The following is a 19,857-nucleotide window of genomic DNA, read 5'->3' on the forward strand; positions in this document are numbered from 1 at the left end:
TTGCATGCTCTTATAGCAAAGTGTCATTTAAGACATTAGAGAAGATTTATGATCATGACATGACAGATCCAGATTTCACAATAATAAGTAGGACTACTCAGTCAGAATCCCTACACATGCTACCGAGAGGAATTCTGTGGTAACAACCAATGGGAACAGAGTCCCACACTAAGTTTTGTTCTCTGATTACAGTATGCCACTGATCATGTCTGCCTCTGGGCCACAATGGACTACAACCTGCTCTGGTTGCAATGTGATGCCTGTTTAGAGTGAGAAACAACAAAAATGGACTGCTTGCAGATTAAGTAGAAATCCAATGGATGCCTGCATCATTTACAACAACACAATGAAATTCCAAATGTATTTTAAAAAAATTGAAGGAAATCTACTTTTGTATTGTTAAGAAGAGATGTGGTATAATATTGAAACTGCTCAGCTCCCAGCTCTCTGGAGTACTGTGTTCAACCTTCCCTTACTCTAGAAAAAGAGGAACCTGCAGCAACATGGGAAGAAACGTCCCAGACACACTGTCCCAGACACACTTCCCCCAAAAAGTGGCACAGAAAAGCTTCATTCTTTTCTTTCACCAGAAATCAGTTTCTCAACAGCTGCCCAAATTGAAAGTTTGGAAATAAATGAGAAAAAAAAAAATGCATTTCCACAATAGCTGCATAGAAACTGGAAACAAGATATCAGTTTAATTCAGCTTTTGCTTGCATTTGACCACTGAAACGCTTTCTCCATTTCTAGCCCCTCAGACAGAGATGCTCCTTTTCTGTGGTGTGTTTAGCTGTTTAGAGGATAAAAATAATCTAAATCAAGTTGCCTACACTGGAAACTTCCAACAGCAATCAGTAATCTGTGATTTTACCATTGAGCAGGTGACACAAATTTCCATCAATTGCAAGTATAGCCTTTCTGTAATCTTTAATTTAGAGTACTGCAGATACTTCTTCAGGTGGAATAAGTCACAGGTGACAGTATTTACAAATTACAGTCTTTACTAGAAGCTGTCAACACAGACTGAATGCTTGGTCTTTCTCGAGGTCCAGAAAAGGAAATAGAACATTTTAAATAAAAACACCTTCATAAAACTCCAACCCAACAGCATTTCCCAGCAGCTAACATCTGTAATTCAAAGGAATTGTCTGTTCTTACACATACAATTCCATACACAGTGCTACAAAATCAAAATCACACACTTGTGTTCAACATAAATAAAAGCAAGGACAGCTATATTTTTTTTCTAAGTTCACTGCCTAAAAAGCAAAAAAAAAAAAAAAAAAAAGCTTATGCTGTACTCAAACACAAAGTCTGTGAAGTAATATATTTAGTAATATTCCAATACCATTTTAACTTATTATTTTTTGTTCAGTGAAACCATCAAATTCTTCTGATTGCAAAAACTCAGCTACCACTTAAAAAAAATATTAAAAAACATGTTCTAGAGATTTTAACAATAAAACTGATGTTCAAAACTGCTAACTTGTATAGGGGCTCTACTTCGTCATGTGGATCACCATGAGACAGACTGGACATGAGAGAAACATCCAGCTCCCCCTTTTCACTCCATCGTTCCAAAAGCAGGAGAAGCAAAGTAAGCAGACCCTTGTCTTTGGCAGTGCACAAAGTGGTTCTAACAAATAAAGCCTGCTCTTATGATGACAGCAAATATATCACATTTTTTCTCATGTAAATAGCTGAATATTGAAGAATTAGACTTCCAAGTATACAATATGGATATAAAAAGAATATACTCTAAAAGTCTTAGGCCTCCACTCCAATCTTCTCAAGGTTAAGTGGGAATGTTTGCAGACAAACACAACTAATGAAGACAATAACACAAAAACACGTATATGCTGCATAATCAATACAGAAGTTCTGAATACAATCTTTAAAAACAATGTGCTGGATAACTGTTACTCTAGTTAATTGACCAGTTAGGCATGATTTTTTAAGCAATTGTCTCAAAGATGAAAAACTAAGATCCTCGTAAAATTGTAAAAATATTCACTAGTAATTAAATGCCACACATACAAAGTTCACTATCTGTTTGAGCACCAAAGCATCTTCCTCTGTACAAAACCAGTGCAAATTATTTGTAACTCAAAGGAAAAATGCAAGCTCTTACCAAGTAATCATCAGGCTTGATACCAAAAAGCTCTCTGAAATATCGGAAGGCAAGAGGTGCATACGTCTTAAATCTGAAGTCAGGGTAATGATGAGCAGGAGTGAGATTGCTCCCTTCACTGTAAACAAAAACAAAAATAGAACAAACCCAGTTATTACTGAGCCATTTTTAGCCACCTCTTGCAAAGCTTACCATTAATGTAAAGCCAACTAACTCAATCACTGGCCTTACTAGAGTTGTACATACAGAAAAATCTGTGCACCAGCATTAATCAGTGTCACAGAAATGCCTGTGAGATACACAGTATCACCAGCAAACTCCTTTCTCTCTCCTTTTGTGCTGTAAGTCTTTTCACCACCCACTTCCACATTCATAAAGATCATATTAAAACTAAAGCTACAGCTTATCACCTCCCTTTTAGGAGCTAATAGCTTTGAGACAAAAAGGAAAACTGTGGTGAACTGAACTGGTTCACAAGGGGATCAGACAGAGATACTAAAGACACTAAAATTGCAAAACAGGTAAGAAGGCACTAAAATGAGAGAGCATAGAAGTACACTATAGCACAACAAAGAGGGCAGGAACTATGCACAGCAGAGGGAAGTAGGTCTACCAATTTTTTTGTGTGTGCCAGCAAGCTTTTATTAGTTCAGCTTTATTAATGAAATGGCATCCTCAGCACATTTTCTGCAGGCTAAATGCAGTTACACCATCTCACCCTTCCTTGCCAGTACAGTGCAAAACTGAAAAGCCTCCCTGAACTTTAGGTGGTTTTCTGTTCCTTCATCTGTCCCATCATGTATTTTATCCTACCTCAGTCTAAACCACTGCTGGTTTATATGCTCAGTTAATTAGGAACATGAGCTATATACAGAGTGGGGAATTATTGAAAATGGTATTCAGTTACACATTAGATATTGATTCAAACCAGAAGATCCACAAAGAAAGACTGTTGAGCAGGCCAGTCCGGAAGCCAGTCTTTCTCAAAGAAGCAGATAAAAAGAATGTAACCCTTGTGACAATTTTCCTTAATTTACGTCAACGCTCCCTCTGTACTCCCATGATGCAGTTGTATGAGTATTGAGATGAACATTACACTATTTATAGCGTATATATTTATAAGCTGAAGGAAAAGGCTGGCAGGAAGATGCTATACAAAAAAATCTGTCTGTGGTTTCCTTCATGTTGGAAATTAAAAGGCAGCTTTAAACAGAGTAATGAAGTTCTACGCTATAATTTCAAAGCTAGGAAGAATAGTGTTAAGATAAAGTTTGGTCAATCTGTGCATAGATCTATAAATATTTGAATATAAAATTCGTAAGACCAGACATAGTAGTGAATACCAGCTCTTCTGACACTGCTTTAGACATTTACCCTAACTAAATTATTCAGAAATGCAGTATGTACCTACACGCTTGATAGTAGCAGTATACAAAGTATACAAAAAAAAAAAAAAGAATATAATGAAGAAAATATGAAGAAAGAGTGTTAAAGCAGATTTTCTATAGAGACTGATTTAGGTATCATAAATCTCTAATCAAACACATCGAAGACCTTAGATCTTGTACATTAACGTCTGTCATACAAACCTGTCACCCACAATAATTAACAACAACCTAATTACAGAAGTCTCCCCAACCCATTTAGCTACCCCAGCATGCAAACCACCAATAAAACTAAACTGCTGCTAATTAAGTAGTATAAGCCAGACAAAAAGCTTTCTCAGGCTCCAGAAAGGCACATACTTCAGATTCTGGAATATGAGACCAAAGAAGAAAAAAAACCACCCTGCCTCTGACTGGAAACCACGCTTCAAAAGATGTCTGTAGATGACGAAAGAGGTATACAAAGATATCAGAATAGTAGTGTTTTTCAACTGCTAAACCATACAGCTAACAGCTAGTAAATGCTGCTACCTCGGTTGCTCATTTTTTAGTCCTTCATACAATGACTCTAAGGAATTAAAATAAACTCCATTTATAGTTTATTATTATGAAGTAAAAAAGTCAGTAAGTGAACAGTCTGAACTTAGTACTTTTCCTTCTACTTAAGCTTGCTTAATGCTTTTTCTTTCAGCATGCCAGTCTTAGCTGAAATGAAGTTTTACATATATATCCAGCTGCCTCATTGCATTTTTCTGCAGTATAGGAATGTCTCAGGGTAATACGTAGCCATACTGTGAACTTTTCCAGTGCCTCATCTCTCTGATTATAAAGAATTTTTCCCTTACATCCAATCTAAATCTCTCTTTCTTTAGTTTGAAACTATTTCCCACTTGTCCTACCACAACAGATCCTGCTGAAGTCTGTCCCTTTTTTCTCTTATAGCCCCTTTCTTAAAGCAATCTGACAGGCTGCTATTAGGTCCCCCCAGAGTGTTCTATTCTCCAGGCTAAACAGCCCCAGCTCTTTCAGCCTATTCTCTGGGAGTCTGGGGCCACGTCACACCACTGTCACAAGAGCTAATCATCTAAACTTTATAATGAAACCTTACCTTTTAGAACACACTTTTACAGATCTGTTTCCTGCAGCTATAGCGCCATTCTTTGTTTTGTGAAAGTGTGGCAAAAGATTATGCATCCCTACTCTGCTAGCATGACCCATTGTTGAAACCTCACCAGGGCCAAAACGAAGACAGAAGATATTCTCTGATAATACCACAGTCATTTCGTAAGTGCAATATGTTGAAAAAGGACCATTAGTTAAAACTAACATTGTTCCTAAGCTGGACAGCAGTACACAGTACATGGAAATTTATTCCAGAACATATGAAAAATAAAGTAATTATTTTTGAACAGCACATACACAGAGAACAACGCACTGAAGCTGCAGTGAGCATACAGGTCAATAGCACCAAACGGACTTACTAGTTTAATCAGAAACCATAACAAGTGTTTACAATATGCAGGACCCAGACCCTGAAAATACAGACTATTAGCAAGGGAAATACACAAGACTGATTAACAACTTGCTGCAAAATATCAAAGTCCCGGCTGTGCTTAGCAGCGGCCTGCATCTCAGAAGGCCAGAAGAGATGAAGCCTTTCTCCAAACGCTCTGCATTTCTGAAGCTGCATATGACTGAGTAGCGAAAGTTAGCTGATGGAGTGGAGTTCAGCTCACCAAGCACAACCATAGAAAACGTGCCTCCTCAGTCTGTGTCTGCTGGATATGCTCAGCAAGGTGCTCGCGTTCCCAGCTCACATGTGGCTGCACAGCCTAGCGACTTGCTCAAGACATCGCTGCCTGAAACTGTGAGGCATGTTAGCTCAGCACCAGGCCCCACCAAGGCCACACAGCTCTGAGCTGGCCCCAAATTTGAATCAAACAGCTCAAAGGGTACTTCTGCATCCGGAACATGCAAATGGCCAATTTGGGAACAAAATGTGACACCAAGACATGAACTGGTTCATCTCACTAAGGAGGTCAAGGCACAAAGCACAATGCAGGAAGATGAGAAAAAGCCTCACACACCTGAATTAATAGACAGAAGAGGGAAGAGGGAACATTGGCAGGATGCAGAACTTTCCCACAAATCCTATAGCCACTGCTGCAATAGATAAGCTCCAGATAAGAACCTCCTGGCTGGATTTTCAAAGCAGCATTTAAAAACAGTTTCCCATGCAATTTCAACCTATGGAGGGAGTTAGGCTGATACTCCAGTTACTGTACTTCCAAAATCAACTGGGTCACTTGCACACTGCATTTTTTTTTTTTTTTTGGCACAAAGTGAACATTTACATAGTACCATTTACACTCAAGTCCTAACTGTAGCTCTAAATACACCTTCTTATAGCATCCCCTATTAATATTCACTTAACCCCAAAAGGAACATTTTTATACTCCTTAGGAAAAGGAAAAACGGCAAATGGTCGATGCGGACAACGAGAAGGTAACAGAAGCATTTCCCCATTTCCACAGCTGCAATAACGTACAAACAAAAGCAAGCAATTCTGCAGTTCAAATTCTCTCCTGCGAAGATACCTACACTTTACTGAGAACTGCTTCCTGAAACAAAGATCTAAGTAGATCTTGGATAAACTATGACCCAATTTAACCCTGTTACAAAGTAACTCTGGACCAGGCATAACCTGCAATCCGTGGGTTAATCCAGATTTACAACAGCTCCCACAGTAAGCAGCACAGTTACGTTCAGTATTATCTGTGCCCTTTTAGGGAAAAAACAGTTTTCTCCCTCCTTCACAAACTCTGAACACAGCAGGAAGTTATTTTCCTATTGTCAACAGAGCTGAACTACAGACAGAACTTAGGTTTACATCAGGGCCCAGTGACATGCAGAAACTAATTTTCTTATCTCACTTAACAAATTTATGATCAACTGTAAACTGCTTCTCCCCCAGAAGGGCACAGGTAATGCTATTTTGCTCGCTGGAGCACAGGCTGTTGTTTCGCTGACTTCTACTACCTCAGATCTATTTTGTTCTCATTAGTACAATAGTGCTCATGTTCTGTGCTCACAGGCACCAGGTTTCTTCAACAGCAAAAACTGTCCTCTCACCTCTGACTACATCACGCCTGCTAGATCTGGACGAGGCCATGGAAATTCAGTTAATACCCTGCTTGGAGTTGCAGCTAAATTATGTGTACTCAGAGCAAGAAGAAAAATGTAGTTTCTTGTTCAGTAATTGACTACTTCAAGCTTCACACTTGCTACATTGCCTTGCCAGGTTCTTTTCCAGATGCAGTTACTGGGCAAAAGCATTGCTTCACCTCAGCTTGTTCCTGGATACTCACTATCTCTCAGACAGTAGTGAGTCCATGGAGTCTGCTAATTTCTAACTAAAGTCTAACTAATTTCATCTTAGTTCACTCAACCCAGACCAGCCCAAAGGTAGGAGGAAAAAAAAATAAATGTAAAAACCTAAACATTTAGAGGACACAGAGCTCATTTTCCATAAGCTGCATTTAAATAGTGACTTCTACAATATTGTCTTCAAATGTGAATACTGTCCTAGGAAAGTGTGAAGAGCACCTGAACCACACCTCTGGAGCTCAGCCTCCCACAGAAGGGACCTGAGGCCTCAGCTTCTTATCTCGAGCTGTAGTAGCGAAGTCAGCTGCAGACAGGACTTAGAAGTTATCCACACAATGCCAAGACCCAATATACTAATAGCCAGAAAGACTGAAGTCTGTAACACTACATTATTATAACTTATTTAACACTATATTATGATTCATACAAGTTAATAGCACTTCAGATGGAAAAGATTTAGACAAAGGTGCAAGTTAAATAAAGACAAGAGAAGGACTTTTCAAGTCCTTGGAATTTTTTCGTCAGTTTAAGAAGTGAAACATCATGATTTAAGAGACTTCTATGGATAGCCAACTTCTGGTTTCACAGAGTGTTACCAGCAAGGCTCTACATAGAAAGGCTCTTTGTTACAGTCAAGATGAGTCAATGTATTATGAGTCACTGTATTATGTACTGCTGCTTACTAGACTGCTACACAACAAGAAGTCAGATCACTGGCTGCTCTAGGCATTTCTTTCATTTACATCATTTTCTTCATGCTCTTATTTTTTGTGTTTTTTTTTTTTTTTTTAGATAACTGTTGAGAAAGGTGCTATTAAAGCTTTTAGAATCAATTTTATGTTAGTACAAATAGGCTATTGCTTTTGCCTTTGTTCTCTTTTTCAGCCAGAAGTAATCTCTCCTAGTCTTCCCTTAGAAACATAACCAAATACAAAACTGTAATTTCTAAGTGCCCAAGGATGCCAATTTCACAAGGTCTGTAATGCTAACGACTACAAACCATTTTATTTAACTTGATCTCACGTGTTAAAAAAACAGATTTTTTTTTGCCTGAAGTTGTGCTACATCATGAAATACTTTTAACATGTATGTTTTATTTTGTTTCACAAACAACAAAACAGTCAGACGAACTACTATAGAACCCTGCATAATGGAACCCTGCATAACTATCACAGTTGGACACTTTGCAAATATGATGGCTCAATCTATTTAAAAAAAAAAAAAAAAAAAAAAGAAGTAAATTTTTTTTACATGCTATACAAACCTCTCAGTTTTAAGTTGTAATTTGTTTTTATTTTTATGAACAAGTGAAAAATTGTGGTTACACTGGATAAGTACACAGGTAACAAATCTATATCTAATCACCAAGAGAAAGATCATGAACCTTACAGTTGGCACCACAGAATCACAGAATTGTAGGGGTTGGAAGGGACCTCCAGAGATCATCGAGTCCAACCCCCCTGCCAAAGCAGGTTCCCTACAGCAGGTCGCACAGGTAGGCATCCAGGCAGGTCTTGAACATCTCCAGAGAAGGAGACTCCACCACCTCCCTGGGCAGCCTGTTCCAGTGCTCCGTCACCTCACTGTAAAGAAGTTCTTGCGCACATTTGTGCAGAACTTCCTATGCTGCAGTTTCCAGCCGTTTCCCCTTGTCCTGTCTCCACTCACCACTGAAAACAGTCTGGCCTCACCATTCTGCCCCCCACACCTTAGATACTTATAGACCTGGATCAGGTCCCCTCTCAGTCTCCTTTTCAGAACAGACCCAGTTCACTCAGCCTTTCTTCATAGGAGAGATGCTCCAGGCCCTTCACCATCCAGGCCCTTCACCATCTTCACCAGAATGCGATATGGATACTCCCAAGTCCTCTGAATAGAGAATGCAATTAAATGCTTCTTTTCACATAAGAAATACAGTGTCTTTCTCTTGAAAGATCTCTCAGTTCAGAGGAAACTAGGAATTTAAACTACCAAATTTACAACAGGAGAGATCAATTTCAGAAGTACCTACCTGCAGTTATTCTGAACACTGTCAATTCCTCTTCCCATTTATTAACACTAATAATCTCCAGGCACTGAGATAAGCATCCAAAAGAAGAAAGACAGAGAGCTGTTAGAGTGGGTCTAGAGGAGGACCACAAAAATGACCAGAGGGCTGGAGCACCTCCCCTTACAAAGACAGGCTGAGAGAGCTGGGCTTGGTCAGAAAAGAGAACGCTGTGGGGTGATCACATTGCAGCCTTTCAGTACCTAAAGGGTGCCTACAAACAGGAGGGAAATCAACTCTTTACAAGGGGAGATAATGGCAGAAGAAGAGGAAATGGTTTTAAGTTGAAGGAAGGAAGATTTAGCTTGGATATCAAGGGATAGTTCTTTACCATGAGAGTGGTGAGGTGCTGAACAGGCTGCCCAGAGGTTGTGGATGCTCTGGTCCCAGGAGGTGTTCAAGGCCAGGTTGGATGGGGCCCTGGGCAGCTGGTCTAGTATTAGATATGGAGGATGGTGGCCTGCCTGTGGCAGAGGGGTTGGAGCTTGATGATCCTTGAGGTCCCATCCAACCTAAGCCATTTTATGATTCTATGATTCATTGCAAATTATTAAGAACAATTTATGAAGTAACATTCCAACTCCACACATGAACCAAACTTGACAACATGAAGACAGGAGCATTTTCAAGTTCCTTTGCCTCAATCTTCCAACCCAATTTTGCCATAATTGTAAAACAACTCTTATTTTAAATATTTAGGTAGAATTTCATAATGAAATTCTGCTAGAAAATAGATTGAATGGGCTTAGCCTTACCTGGGTAAGAAGACACTTTCCACTACGTAGAAGTCTTGCATAAGAACATCTCTATCGGGTTTTGAAGTAAGGTTTCCTACAGTGTATCCTATTCCCAGCTGGATAGCACCTTTAATAGCTGAGGACGTAGTCTGCATAGAAAGTAAGAATTCAAGCATCAGTTAATTACAGATAAATTTCTGTTCTTATCAGTAGCATAACTTTGTAATAACAATGCCACATCCTCTTTCTTTCTCAGCCTTTAAGAGCAGAAGAAAACTTTCATCTAGAGTCAACTTCTTATCAATTAAAAGATTTAAAGAAATACTGTGTTGTTCCAAAAGCCTATTAGACTTTCAAACCTATTCCAGGGTCTGAAACTGTCTGTGTTGCATTCTGGGAAAAAACAGTTACAAATACCACGAAAATGCACAATGTTTTCTCCAAAAGTAATGCCTCATATTTTATTATGTTTGCCCATCATCAGAGGCAGAAGTTGACAGTATGGCAGCAGAGGGTGAACCTTCTCACCAATACTCCATTACATGCTGTTGATGTGTGACAGCAGCAGAATGGCACTCTGAAAAAATAGCATCTGACATGGAAGCGCAAATGAAGCAAAGAAAAGATGAAAGGATTGAATAAAGCAAACCACTAAAAAGGTAAGTAAGTTGGATAAGAAGGGAATAACTTCCCTTTGCATGGTGTACTTTCAGTAGTTCAAAGGCACCATTTTGATGCTTGTTCTCAGATGTTATCTCTCATCCATCAAACCTAGACATGGTATCAGTGAAAACCCCTTAAGTTCCATGGCCAGAATTACTGCAGCACTTGAACAAAAATATTTCGAAAGGGAGTGAAAATTACATAAGAAAAAGTTCACATATACAAAACTACACATATTTTAGTCCTCAGAACAGCACATGCCAGAGCCACTGCTTATTTTTAGAGAAGATAGAGATGTGTAGCTCCTCATTAATTAAGACTGCACACCAAGCTGAAGTTGCAATTTTATAACAGTTCAGAACAGGCAATTTGGCAGGAACAAACAATGCTACCATTCTTCAACTGCAACTTTGATTAATAAAAAGATCTGGCTGGTGTTGTAAGAAGATTCACATTTTTCTTTCTTTGAAAGGACTCTATTCATGCATGATTAATGTCCAGCACAAGCAGCAATTATGCAACTTTGATCAAATCAATACACATGTGAATAGAGTTTGTGCTTCACATCTGGACACCCATCTTGTTCACTGTCACATTGAGGGACTACAACTGGAAAGCACAGCTGCTAACACAATACTATTGCATTTTACCAAACACTGAGGATGCACCATACAAAAAAAGCCCCATACATTGGCTCAGTGACAGAGGTGGACGTTGGTGGTACGGCAGAATATCCCACCAATATTTCATAACATGCTATTGACATGTGACAGATGGCAGCAAAGTGCAAAACTGTAAGTACTATAATTACTAGAAATCATATAATATGTTGTCAAATAACTAATTCCATTAGAACGTTAAGGTCATTACAGTTTCAATATAAATGGCTGGCAAATGGTAAATACATTTATCCTTTTAAACAGGTTTTCTTACATGTTATCTATCTATGGGACTATTAATACTAATAAATTAATACTTTAAAAAGCAAAAAACAACCATGAACAGAAAGAAATTGCACTGGATTTAGCCTTCACTTAATTTTATGAAGTTTACCCTACTCTCATTTTTCCCATTCTTAACACTCAATCAGATGTTTACTAAGGCTTCATATTCCCCACAGGCAGTCCACAAATTCAACATTCTTGCCCTTTTTAGCACATCCCAGAAATGTCATATGGAACTTAAAGGATATGAACTTTGTCCTTGTGTATCTGTTTTCCTTTTTTATAACTCATTTTATTGCAACTGAAGCTTAGCCTATGAACTTTCGAGGGCAAAGATGGTGATTCTTTTGCAAGACACCTGGCTTATTGCAGGTGCTATAAAGCACCTGCTATAATGCTCATATTCTTTTCCTCAGAAATTTCACCTCATTATCACTCTGAAAGGCAAGATTATTTTTGTTTTTTTCCACCCTTTGTAACAGTCGTACAAATAAATGTAAGTAAAACAATCCAGGTTTTCAATTTTTTTCTAATGAAATAGTAGAGCTACCTAGCTATGACAGTCCTATTTATGACATGGGGAGCAAAAGGCACCTGATAGATAAGAAACCACTGCTGATTAGCACTGTTCTGCAACTGTTTTTCCCACACAGCTACCATTAGTTAATTTCTTTTTACTACTATCTGTGAAGAAAAGACTGCTCTTATCTCTTTCACCAGCCTGTTCTACTGGGTGGTAGAACTGAATCAATGAATTGGTTGTCTACTTCACAGCTCTTTGCCTTGTGAAAACACAAGATAGTGCTCATCTCCAGTCAGCTGAAAAAATGCCTGCTTCACGAAGGAGGTCAAACTCCTCTCCATGCATCAGTTCCTAGAGCCTGAACAGACTATAGGCCCTTAAAAGCTCTTCAAAGCTTTAATAACACTACAATAATGTATGTTCACATTAAGTCTTACAAAACTATTACATTACCCTGAAATCAGAGTAAGTGTAAAGAACCTGAGTCTGGCAATATACCAAAAATTCCCAATGAAATCCCCACTTCCTCGATTCCTTATTTTAACTGAAACACAATGCACACTGTCTAAACTGTAAACACACTTCTTAATACCATCAAAATGGCATTAAGCAATGGCATTTCAGAAAGGGATTGGTATAGATTTGCATACAGAAGCCCTCCTGAAAGTCGCAGCCTCTCTGAAGATAAATAAATGAATAATCCCCAGGGTTCCACTTAGTCAAAATTATTCTAGATGCATGGATTTGGACAGATCCGAATTTCCTACAAGTAAACAACTGTTCTTCAGTTATACTGGTTACCACAAGTACCAGGAATCTAAACACACCACCTCTCCTCTGCAAACATAGCTTATCTTTTCCAGAACCATGAAAAGAAACTACGTCTCCATAAATTGTGTAAATTCATAGGTCAAACCACCTGAGGACAGTGTTGTTGGAAAACAGAAAGCCTTCTCCACGCAGTACGTTAAAAAAACTCTTTAACATTAAGAAATTGCTACTAGATTCAATCTGTGTGTGCAGTTATTTGGGAGTCCATTCCTTTTGCACTATGTTTTTCCTGTCTTTGGGCGCTTGTAGTGTCCCACTGACAGAACACTTCCAGCAGCTGCTTCTGCTGAAGCGTTCAGAGGCAGCCAGACCACCTCAGCATGTCTCTGCAGCTGCCACATTTGAACTACCAGTTTCCTTTCATATTAAATTACAAAAAGGGCATGTAAAAACAGAGCAACTAGAAAACTTCAGTGATTAAACTCTTTCCTGTGTTTCTCCACAACTTGCAACTCCACTCTGTTCTTTCACTCTTTCTTAAGTTCACATTGCCTGCTTCTCTGCCAGCTGCTTGCACAGCAAGTCAGACTTCATTTAATTGGACTTCTGCCATCCACCCCATCTTTGGATTTTGTTGTGGAAGGCAGGAGTTAACAGTTACTACTAAGCTGCCGCTCTTATAGAAAAAAAGTTTCCTTAGTCCTGCTAGTTTTCTTTGCAAAAAGCAGCTGTGACCTCCAAAGGACAGCTCTACCAGGGGTTTTTGTTATGATAAGGCAATCTATCATAATAGGAAATAAACAAAACAAAAAGACAGGTATTTATTTGTATAATCCAGATGTAAATGGCAGTGGTGTCACAGATTTAGAAAAACACCCTGTTCTGCAGCAGAAAGTAGAAATATCCAGAGTGTATTTGCTCTTTCTGAAGGCTATCAATTACACCAGCCTATGCCACATTCTTTGGCCATTCTTTTTCTTTGCATCCTAGAACTATGCCTATGAACAAAGCAATGAAGCGTTACATGCTGTTGCACATGGTGTTCACTGTACTTTCCATATTAAAGTCATCAATAACTGTGCTACACAATATAAGCTTACACACACATTTTTTCTGACATACTGCACTGAATGCCAGTATAAAGCTAGGTCATTAAACAAGTACAACTGCTATTATTGTATTATTTTCTTTCTTTCCAAGTACAAAACATTCAGTAGTATGCTACTGAAAATGTATGTTCCAGTGCAGCTCCAGTAGGAAAGTTTCAATGTTGGCAGAACAATTCTACCCACACACATTGGTTTTTGGATGTAAACCAATGCCAACAGTCATGCAGCAATGCTGTTAGCACATGTTTGCAAGCTCCAACAATAGGTAGCCAATTTTCTTTTTTACAGATAAATTCCCTTTGCTCCTGGGCAAAGTGACTGATGCCACAGATAGCCAATTTTGAACAAGGCAAGGTGCTAATTGTAATACACTAAGAAGAACAGTAAAATATGTTACCATAAGAAATAATCATGCCAAACGAGTATGCATCTGGGGTAGACTTTGGATCACAAGCAGAGACTTTAGAAAACTGGTAAAAGGTTTCCAGAATAAGAAGAATACGTGTTCTGGTCTGATTTTCTTCTATACATTTCCAGTGCTTCAACAGATCTGTTCATGCCTCATTATTTCTATCACTGTACGGAATGTCAGGAAGCAGATTAAGGAACTATTATATATGACTGATTACACTGCAATGCAAAAGCTGCACGACTGTCAGCAGATTCTAATAACTGAATCAGTAAAATCTCAAGAGAAAAATAAGAGACTGTTGCATACTTATAACTGTGCCACTGTCTTGATACAGTTATGAATTCCAATATCTGTATAGTTAGGACTCTTAGCAATGATTGAGCAAGGCTTTTAACAACGTTTTAGCAAATCAAGACATCATCTTGGATCTTTAAAGTGTTCATGTGTATAGCAAATCACATTTTCTTCCATCTGAGATCTGGGTCAAAACATGACTACTGAAGGACACTGAAGAAAAGAAGGCCTCAAGAATTCAGACAAGTAAGATATCTATCACTATTTTAGCTGAGCTAAACAAAATTATAAAGAAACTACTGGAAGTATCTGAAGTTCCATAAACAGAACTGACAGGTCTACATGCTAACTTATTCCTAGCTTTATTTCCTCCTGGAGAAAACACAAAGTGGTTTGGCTTGGAAGGCACTTTAAACATCACCTAGTTCCACCCCCTGCCATGGGCAAAGGCTGTCACCCACCAGCTCAACTGCCCCATCGTAGCTAGCCTTGAACACCTCCAGGAATGGGGCATCCGCAGCTTCTCTGAGCATCCTGTACCAGTGACTCACTGCCCTCTGAGGAAAGAACTTCTTCATAAAAATGAAAGTTTATTTTTAACTGATAGGGATGAACTTAAAAACAGTCATTATCACAAATGTTTATAATAGCTCTTAAGACTATTCTACATGAATTCAGGACATGTTTGGAACACACTGGTAATACACAGTGAAAATACCACAGAAATAAAGTTCTCAATTGTGAATAAGATTCCTTCAGACCTTAGCTGGGACAGAGATAATTTTCTTCATAATAACTGGTACAGTACTGTGCTTTCAATTTGTGATGAAAACAGTCTTGTTAACACACTGAGGGTTTACACAAAGCCAAGGATTTTTCAACTTTTATGCTGCCTTACCAGTGAGAAGATGGGAGTGCACAAGGAGTAGGCAGGGGACGCAGCCAGGGCAGCTACCCCATTGCACCTAAGCTATACCCTGCACTATTTGACACTGTTCATCAATAGAAGTTGGGGTTAAAGAAGGAAAAGTGTGGGGTGGTGTTCTGAATGACAGCATTTGCATGATGAGCCACGCTATACAGGAAACAGCAGAAAAGGGAGCAAATTAGAGTCTTCAGCTCTAATTCACTCTCCAGCTGTCCAAAATCACTAGACAAAACTGCATAGCCTATCTCTACTTCAGTCAGTGCACTCAAAGCAGTATCTACATCAGCTCCAGGGTCTTCAGAAGGGTGAGTAACAGACAAGGAGAAGGTGGTGAACATTTCTGCCACTGCAGAACATCTTTTCTTTTCAAACAACAGTTAAGATACAATTTGTCCCCAGATGGACAAACACTTCAGTAAACCATTATTCATGTCAATGAGTCTGACAGTACAGTGCTAAAGAAAGTAGTTTCATTTACACCAGATGTAATCTACCAAAAATGTTTTTAAACATATATAAAATAGATAAAAACTACAGTTTGCAATTATTTTCTCTCTCATTTTCTTCCATGTTTTCCTTATGAAGAAATTAATCACAGTTCTTAATAAGGGATATTTACATTTCCTTACATTTCCAGATCAAGCAAAAATATCGTTTAATATGTATTGATTTGTTAGGCTTCTTTCTCAGTGGATATGACAAATGGAAAATGCCTCCAAAGCCAACGTTTATTTAACTTTCCCCTATGAGTCACTAAATTTTACATCAGACATTTTCCATGTATTTCTTTTCCTATTTGTATGCACTTGACACATTAATGTGATGAAAGCTGTATGGACATAATCCTTGCACACTATTATGAAAAATGAGTGGACATTGCAACTAGGCAAAAAGCAAAAATTACTCAGGACAAAGTGATATGACACTGAGACATTCCCCCTTTCCACCATCATTATGTAAGGAAATCATAACCTTTCAAGCAAAGTTGTATCAGAACTTTACTTATCCACAAGGATTTGAAGACAACTTCCTGATGCAGGTGGTTGAGGAATCGACGAGGAGAGGAGTACTGCTGGACCTTATTCTCACTAATAGAGAAGGGCTTGTCAGGGAAGTAAAGGTCAGGGGCAGCTTGGGTTGTAGTGACCACGGGATGGTGGAATTCAAGATCCTGAATGGAAGAAGTAAAGCAAAAAGTAGGATTGCTACCCTGGACTTTAGGAGAGCCAACTTTGATCTCTTCCAGGACCTACATGGAGCAATCCTGTGGGCTGGGTGTTAGAAGGGAATGGGACCTGTGAGAGCTGGTCGGCATTTAAGCAGCTCTTCTTCCAAGCTCAGGATCGGTGCATCCCTGTGAGGAAGAAATTGGGAAAGGGTGGCAGGAGATCTGTGTGGATGAGCAAGGAGCTCGTGCACAAACTCAAAGGAAAGAAGGCCCATGAAATGCGGGAAAAGGGTCTGACCACTTGGGAGGAATACAGGAATGTTGTCAGGGCCTGCAGGGAAGTGACAAGGAAGGCTAAAGCCCGCCTGGAATTAAATCTGGTGAAGGGGATAAAGGATAATGAAAAAGGCTTTTTTAAGTATGTTAACAATAAAAGGAAGACTGGGGAAAATGTAGCTCCCCTGCTAAGTCATGGAGGTGTTCTGGTAACGGGGGATACTGAGAAGGCGGAGATATTGAATGCCTTCTTTGCTTCTGTTTTCAGTGAAAAAGCTCCCCCTCGGGAATCTGAGACCCTGGAGGTTAGTGAGAGGATCTGGGGAATGGAAGACCTCCCTTCAGTCAGGGAAGAGGTGGTCCGAGAGTGCCTAGGCAACACCAATGTTCACAAATCCATGGGACCCGATGGGATGCATCCATGGGAGCTGAGGGAGCTGGCAGAAGTGAATGCTGAACCGCTTTTGGTCATCTTTGAGAGGTCTTGGAGGACGGGGGAGGTGCCTGAAGACTGGAGGATAGCCAATGTCACTCCGGTCTTCAAAAAGGGCAAGAAGGAAGACCCAGGCAATTATAGGCCGGTCAGTCCCACCTCTGTCCCTGGAAAGGTGATGGAACAGCTTGTACTGGATGTCATCTCCAGACAACTGGAAGAAGAGGAGGTTATCAGGAGCAGTCAGCATGGGTTCACAAGGGGGAGGTCGTGCTTGACCAACCTGGTAGCCTTCTATGATGTTGTCTCTGGCTGGGTGGATGGGGGGAGAGCAGTCGATGTAGTCTACCTTGATTTCAGCAAAGCATTTGATACTGTCCCCCACGACATCCTTATAACAAAGCTGAGGAAGTGTGGGATAGATGAGTGGACAGTGAGGTGGGTTGAGAACTGGCTGACTGGCAGAGCGCAGAGGGTCATCGTTGGCGGTGCAGAGTCTGGCAGGAGACCTGTAACCAGCAGTGTCCCCCAGAGGTCTGTGCTGGGTCCGGTCTTGTTCAACATCTTCATCAATGACCTTGATGAGGGGATAGTGGCCACCCTCAGCAAGTTTGCTGATGATACAAAGTTGGGAGGATTGGCTGACATGCCTGAAGGCCGTGCTGCCATTCAGCGAGACCTGGACAGGCTGGAGAGCTGGGCAGAAAACAACCAGATGAGGTTTAACAAAAGCAAGTGTAGAGTCTTGCATCTGGGGAGGAATAATTGCATGCACCAGTACAGGTTGGGGGATGAGCTGCTGGAGGGGAGCTCTGCAGAGAGGGACCTGGGTGTCCTGGTGGACGACAGGTTGGCCATGAGCCAGCAGTGTGCCCTTGTGGCCAAGAGGGCCAATGGCATCCTGGGGTGCATTAAAAAGAGCGTGGCCAGCAGGTTGAGGGAGGTGATCCTCCCCCTCTACTCTGCCCTGGTGAGACCTCATCTGGAGTACTGCGTCCAGTTCTGGGCTCCCCAGTACAAAAAGGACAGGGATCTCTTGGAGAGAGTCCAGCGGAGGGCCACAAAGATGGTGAAGGGCCTGGAGCATCTCTCCTATGAAGAAAGGCTGAGTGAACTGGGTCTGTTCTGAAAAGGAGACTGAGAGGGGACCTGATCCAGGTCTATAAGTATCTAAGGTGTGGGGGGCAGAATGGTGAGGCCAGACTCTTTTCAGTGGTGAGTGGAGACAGGACAAGGGGAAACATCCAGAAACTGCAGCATAGGAAGTTCTGTACAAGTGTGTGTAACAACTTCTTTACAGTGAGGTGACGGAGCACTGGAACAGGCTGCCCAGGGAGGTGGTGGAGTCTCCTTCTCTGGAGATGTTCAAGACCTGCCTGGATGCCTACCTGTGCGACCTGCTGTAGGGAACCTGCTTTGGCAGGGGGGTTGGACTCGATGATCTCTGGAGGTCCCTTCCAACCCCTACAATTCTGTGATTCTGTGATTTCATTTGTTTTTAGCTTTACAGTAAGAGCTGGTAAACAGAAGCTAAAGAGGCACACTACAGCATTTCACTCTGGGAAAAGGCTGAAAAGTCCAAGGAAAACTTAAAAGACCAGACCACATGGCTTATAATAAAGTTGCTGCTGAGTCTTCATGTGGAACCAGTGCAGCCCACAGCAGGAGATGCGGGAGGATAACACTGACTCTTCCTTCACTAAGCCCTCTGTATTGGAAGCATGACCTTAACGCTGAGACTATCAGCACATCTCAGGACAATTAACTCCTAGGATTGACACTAGAAATACCCTGAATCACCAAATAAATCTTGGCATTACAAAATTTTTTATAATGTCAGTGTTTCTGAACTACATTTTGGTTACCCATTTATCTCTTGTTATACCCTTTATTGCTTTGTTGAACTGCTCCAGACAGGCACCTCATGATGCAACTTGTTTGGCTACCAGACCAACCAATGCACCTCCTTAAAAGAGCACATCACTGCTACAAATATTCCAGATCAAAGTTATATATCAGTTCCATTTTAAGAAACAGCTACACAGTTGCCCTGGAGCTGTATACCAAAGGTCAAAGCAAAGCAGAGACAAAGCCCAAACAGGCAAAATTCAAGCCAAGATGTGCCACTTGCCTGTTCTGAAATGAACAGACAAACATCATGTTTCTCCACTTCAATTACGTTTAAACAAGAAGAACAAAAAGATGGAAAGGAGGCCTCCGAGCAATAAGAATGAGTTAGCAAGCCTGGCCTGATCTGAAAACTACGGGAGCATCTTGCCTAAGCAGTCCCACTTCCATCAGGGGATGTGGCAGATGGGAGCAGGAACTGCCCAAGCAGTAGAAAAAGAATTAGCTAAGAAACTAAGCTCTTCCCAAACCAGATTTTCTGGAGAATGTATCACAGAAAGTCAAAGGACAAAAACTGTCAGCAATTTTTGCCAGTACAGTAAAGCACAATTGAAGAACCTGAATAATAATAATTTTTTAAAAAAAAGGAAATAAAATTGATGTGAGCAGTTAAAGATAGGTGGGTTTTAACTGCCAATAAGACTTGACCAGAAAGTGGTGCCATTGTGAAGGTTTCATAAAAATCTGGAATTAAATGGAAGATGACATGAAATGTTGCTGTCAAACACAGGTCCTGCCAGC

General features: G+C 40.3%; 2 protein-coding genes across 5 annotated transcripts in view; both read right to left on the reverse strand.

Annotated features, from left to right (window-relative positions):
* PIP5K1B (phosphatidylinositol-4-phosphate 5-kinase type 1 beta) overlaps positions 1 to 19,857 on the reverse strand; it is a 100,979-nt gene that overhangs the window by 39,058 nt on the left and 42,064 nt on the right. For all 3 annotated transcript variants that reach the window (XM_052700668.1, XM_052700669.1, XM_052700667.1), the window contains exons 4-5: positions 9,706 to 9,836; positions 2,132 to 2,249 (exon numbers count right to left, since the gene is read on the reverse strand). In XM_052700668.1, coding sequence (XP_052556628.1) covers positions 2,132 to 2,249; positions 9,706 to 9,836 — 249 coding nt within the window. The remainder of the gene's footprint in view (positions 1 to 2,131; positions 2,250 to 9,705; positions 9,837 to 19,857) is intronic.
* On the reverse strand, positions 17,006 to 18,246 carry LOC128089357 (uncharacterized). Of its 2 annotated transcripts, XM_052700671.1 has the most exons (3): positions 17,492 to 18,246; positions 17,368 to 17,422; positions 17,006 to 17,286 (listed from the first exon to the last, which is right to left on the reverse strand). In XM_052700671.1, the coding sequence occupies exons 1-3, from the start codon at positions 18,188 to 18,190 to the stop codon at positions 17,147 to 17,149; spliced, it is 894 nt and encodes a 297-aa protein (XP_052556631.1). In that variant the 5' UTR covers positions 18,191 to 18,246; the 3' UTR covers positions 17,006 to 17,146. The 2 variants fall into 2 exon arrangements, with proteins under 2 accessions (XP_052556631.1, XP_052556630.1); XM_052700670.1 differs by having other exon boundaries at positions 17,368 to 18,246.

This window comes from Tympanuchus pallidicinctus, unplaced genomic scaffold, assembly GCF_026119805.1.
Source record: "Tympanuchus pallidicinctus isolate F22 unplaced genomic scaffold, pur_lepc_1.0 scaffold4, whole genome shotgun sequence".
Lineage (NCBI taxonomy): Eukaryota > Metazoa > Chordata > Aves > Galliformes > Phasianidae > Tympanuchus > Tympanuchus pallidicinctus.